Raw genomic sequence first — 5,085 nt, 5'->3', positions numbered from 1 at the left:
CTCCAATCTCCATATCTCTCTCTAAACTCTTTTCTTTCTCTTCAATTCAACCCTAACTCTGAAGTGTTGCCCAATTTCTCTCTCTAACCGTTTCAATCTCCTCGCTCTTTCGTTCAATTTCTTTTCCCAGGTACTCTGTTGCTTTGCTAATTCCCTTTGCTTAATTGTTTCGTTGTGATTTCTTTTGATCTTTTGCCCCGATTTATTAGCTATCTGGAGTCCCGAATTTGCGAAATTTCCGCTTTTTTGTCCGTTTCTTTCTTTGTATATGTATCATTTTTCGTATAATTTCGTTTTTATTGAATCTTTTAATTTAATGACAAAAAGGTAACTGATTTTTAGGCTTCGAATCTGTCTGGTTCTGTTACTGTTTGGTGATTTGGTTTCTGCTTTCTGAGTTACCTTGAATGGGACTTAAGATCAGCTAATGTAATAGGATTTTTAGTGTGTAAGTTCAAAATACTGGAGCATAAATACAAAATGTTGAAATCTGAAAAGGTTTCGGAGCAAAAGTAGCTCGGAATGGATATCTAGCTTTTTAATTTTAAATTAACTTGTGTTCTTAATTATTATTGTTGTTAAGTCATTTATTGCTTCTGGCATTTTAACAGTGGAATTGAACAAAGAATACACTTGGCAGTTTCCCATTATTGGTGGTCTGTAATTGAAATTGTTATTCAGTTCTTGAAGCTTAGGCAAAAGTATGAGTGGAGGGTGCCTTATTTCTGATTTATAGCTGGTAGAGTTACCAACCATGGGAGCAAACAGTATCACTCGTGATTATATAGTAGGGACCTAGAAGAGGAATAGAGGGAGAGAGTTGGGAGAGAGATCTATGGAAGATTTGTCCAAGTATGCTCATAGTCCTGCTCACTTGGCAGTTGCCAAGCGTGACCATGCTGCCCTAAGATATATTGTCTCTGTACTGCCCCGCCTTGCCAAGGCTGGCGAGGTCAATACAGAGGCTGAATCTCTGAATGCTGAGCTTCGAGCTGATGAGGTATCGGCCGTTATTGATCGCCGCGATGTTCCTGGTAGAGAGACCCCTCTTCATCTTGCAGTCCGTATCAAGGATCCAGTGTCTGCTGATATTTTGATGGCTGCTGGTGCTGATTGGAGCTTACAGAATGAGAATGGTTGGAGTGCTCTCCAAGAGGCTGTGTGCACCAGAGAGGAAGCAATTGCTGCGATCATTGCGAAGCACTATCAACCTCTGGCTTGGGCTAAATGGTGTCGCAGACTTCCCCGGATTGTTGCTTCTGCTGCTCGTATCCGTGACTTTTACATGGAGATTTCTTTCCATTTTGAGAGCTCTGTCATTCCTTTTATTGGTCGGATTGCCCCTTCAGATACATACCGAATTTGGAAGCGTGGTTCTAATCTCCGTGCTGATATGACCTTAGCAGGTTTTGATGGCTTCCGCATACAACGATCAGACCAAACATTTTTGTTCCTTGGAGAGGGCTATACTTCAGAAAATGGCAATTTGACTCTGCCACCAGGCTCTTTGGTTGCTCTTTCCCATAAGGAGAAAGAAATCACCAATGCCTTGGAAGGAGCTGGTAACCAGCCAACAGATGCTGAAGTTGCTCATGAAGTTTCACTGATGTCTCAGACAAATATGTATAGGCCGGGTATTGATGTTACTCAGGCTGAGCTTGTTCCGCATTTGAATTGGAGGCGCCAAGAGAAGACTGAGATGGTTGGGAACTGGAAGGCAAAAGTTTATGACATGCTTCATGTGATGGTAAGTGTGAAGTCAAGACGGGTTCCAGGTGCTATGACAGATGAAGAGCTTTTGGCTGTGGAAGATGGAGAAAGTATGGTAAATGGAGAAAACAATGATGAGTATGACGATGTATTGACTGCTGAGGAAAGAATGCAATTGGATTCTGCATTACGCATGGGGAACAATGATGCCACTTGTCAGGATGAGGAAAATGGAGTCTTTGATGGTCATGAAAACGCTTCAGCAGCTTCCTATGAGAATTGTGAAGCCAATGGAGTGGTGAAAGACAAGAAGAGCTGGTTTGGTTGGAATAAAAAAAACTCAAAAGGCAACAGTGATGAACCTGAGGATCCAAAAACCTCAAAGAAATTTTCAGCACTGGGTCCTGCTGGCGGCCACCAAAGATCTGGTGATCAGCAAAAGCCGTCATCTGAGTTTCAGAAGGAGGACCCAGAGGACACAAAGAAGGGAAAGGATAAAAGCAATAAAAAGAAAAAGAAGAAAGGAGCAGCTAACGAATTTAAGAGTGAGAGTGAGTACAAAAAGGGTTTAAGGCCTGTTTTGTGGTTAACACCAGACTTCCCTTTGAAAACAGATGAGCTTCTGCCTCTACTTGACATCTTAGCAAACAAAGTTAAGGCTATTAGGAGACTCAGAGAACTTTTGACAACTAAACTTCCTCATGGAACCTTTCCTGTGAAGGTAATTCACCTTCCAGTATAACCCTCAGTACTTAAAATTTTTGTAGACTATTGCTCTGTGCGCTTGTGATTACAGTTTGCTAACTTCTTTTCTAATAACTAATAAGTTTATTTGGTACAACTGCATAATATATGCTTTATTCACATGTTTCTTTATACATGATAGTTATAAGTTTTCCCCAAGTGAATTTTAATGTATCAAATTCTTGTAGTTAAGTGTATATATATGGTTCATCTAAATACAGTTATTCCTCCTTGAAACTTGAAAGATTTTCGTTTCTTTTTGGGTTGAGAGACGGTCATCTTTTGTTTTGCAGGGGAGATAAATTATTTTCTTGTGAATCCTGTCACATTAGATTTCTACCTGTCTGGCTCTGAGTGATGATAGTTAATTGTTGCTAAGAGAGTCTATTGATGTACAAAAAAATGGATAATTCTCCTGAAATAGCAATTATCACTTTATCAAATGTGTAACTTAAACTTTGTAACTTCATTACTGAAGATGTTGTGGTGTCACATATAATGCATGGTAAATTCTTCACAGATAAACAAAAATTCAAATTACAGTTGTTTTCTTAATTTCTTTTCGTATTTCACCCAGATTTATTCTCTAAATTTATTCAAGAGAGGAGTATGCTGGTGTCCTGAATGGAATGGACATCTACATCTGAATGATTACAGTTTTCCTGCTAAATTACTGGATCAAAAAATAGTGAAACTCCTGAACATATATGAGACATGTTTGAAGTTGGCAGATATATATTGCACAATTTGTTTGTTGGTTAAATATTCACACACGTCTTTTGTATTTTATAATATACTTCATATATTAAGTTGCTATTACGATAGTAACATGCCTTTTTGTTGATTCACACACTTCTTTTGTTGCTGTATATTGTGTTATTTTCTGGTATGAATTGTGGTGTATTCTGCATCCATGCATGTGTTTCATAGGCCCATAATTTTGTTACTGCCCTTCAGGTAGCTATCCCAATAGTCCCGACGATACGGGTCCTTGTCACTTTCACAAAATTTGAGGAGCTTCAACCAGCAGAGGAGTTCTCTACTCCACTATCCAGCCCAGCATACTTCCAGGATGCCAAATCTAAGGAATCCGAGGGGTCTTCTTCATGGATTTCATGGATGAAAGGAGCTCGCGGCACACCAACCATCGACACTGATAGTCACAGGTATAGTAAGGATGAAGTGGACCCTTTCAGTATACCTTCAGACTACAAATGGGTGGATGCCAATGAGCGGAAACGGCGAATGAAAGCTAAGAGAGCCAAAACCAGGAAACACAAGAAGCAAACTGCTGCAAAAGGAGGAGATGGAGTTCATCTAGGCAGTGAGAATGTGGAAGAACAACAATAATAATAATAGCATGGTGTCTCTGTAATTGTTGCTTTGATCATCTTTGCCGAAAAAGTTAGTCTTTGTGCACAGCTGACTTTACTTTCCACATTGGATTAATTCGCGAAGACTTTGCCAAGATTTTCAGGCAACCAATTATTTCTCATTCCAATAGGGTGCCTGTGTGCTTTTCCCTGTCGCAGTATTGGCTTAAGAAGAGAGAGCTCTAATCATCCGGAAATTGTTGTATACTTGTATTGTCCACACGAGTTGAAAACTTGAAATTGAAGAGGAGAGAGAGAGTCCATGCATATCAATATTTGTATCTACATCTGTATCGACGATTATTGACTTTGCAGTTTTGTGAGTTGTATTTCAGTCTTCCTGTTGTATCCTCAAGTTTTGGTTATTTTGTCAAACTGACTTTGCTGTAGTAAAATTTGTTCAACTATTATTGTATCCAAATTATTGAATTACAGGAACACTTCTGTTTTCTTTTCTTGTTATGATAGGTTGAATCTTTCTTTTTTATTTCTCATCTCTTTTGTCCTTCTTCCAAAGTGGAGAATCCAAAGCTCCCTTCAGCTATATTGCAACTCCTTATCCAACTCTAAAGAAATGTGTGTATCCTGTTTTCTCTGCCCATCTGAAAACGAAGCTAGAGATGTTTTATTGTCGAGCGATGTTATATGAAATTTTCAAATTAATGTATTTGTTAGGACATATACTAATTATCATTTAAAACTGATTTGTTATTTCAATTAGCTATTACTTGAATATGAGAAGAAAGTACATAACAGATGTATATTAGGTTTTTTATATTAGAATGAGCAAATTATAAAGCTTCCGCGCTTAGTTAGTTTTAAATAATTCAATATCCATTTTCTTCTTAAAATCTTCAATTCGGATATGGTAAATGAAAATGTTTTATGGTAATTGAAAATGTTTTAACAGTAAAAAAGTTACAACATGTTGATCAAACTAAAATTAATACAAAAAATTCAGGGGGAATTTTTATCCTAAATAAAAGAAAATACTTGTGATGAAAATTCCTTTTTGACGAGTAGAAGTCACTTTAACAACTAGCAATTACCAAATACCGTAAAAAAAAAAAAAGAAAAAAATACCAAAAGAGATATTTGCATATAAAAAAATTGTGAAAAAAAAGTGTTTTTTTCCCCCATAATTTTAAACTAAAGAAACGGATTAAAATGTTCGTTGTGCCCCCCCTTTCATTCATTTTTCACACCTATTACTCTTCTTCCCCATCATCCTCTTCTTCCAAGAAAGTCTTCGATCACA

At 37.6% G+C, this 5,085-nt stretch overlaps 1 protein-coding gene across 1 annotated transcript; it reads left to right on the top strand.

The window, feature by feature from the left end:
• Positions 2 to 4,314, top strand: LOC107617976. Its single transcript, XM_016319874.2, has 3 exons — positions 2 to 130; positions 612 to 2,431; positions 3,412 to 4,314. Exons 2-3 carry the CDS (start codon positions 836 to 838, stop codon positions 3,802 to 3,804), a joined length of 1,989 nt encoding a protein of 662 aa, XP_016175360.1. The 5' UTR covers positions 2 to 130; positions 612 to 835; the 3' UTR covers positions 3,805 to 4,314.

Source organism: Arachis ipaensis, chromosome B09, assembly GCF_000816755.2.
Source record: "Arachis ipaensis cultivar K30076 chromosome B09, Araip1.1, whole genome shotgun sequence".
NCBI lineage: Eukaryota > Viridiplantae > Streptophyta > Magnoliopsida > Fabales > Fabaceae > Arachis > Arachis ipaensis.
This window is presented reverse-complemented; position numbering and strand designations above follow the sequence as displayed.

Coding starts and splice junctions, on each gene's coding strand:
- LOC107617976 (XM_016319874.2), top strand. CDS start 836: ATGGAAGATTTGTCCAAGTATGCTCATAGTCCTGCTCACTTGGCAGTT. Junction 2,432..3,411: donor ATGGAACCTTTCCTGTGAAG/GTAATTCACCTT, acceptor ACTGCCCTTCAG/GTAGCTATCCCAATAGTCCC.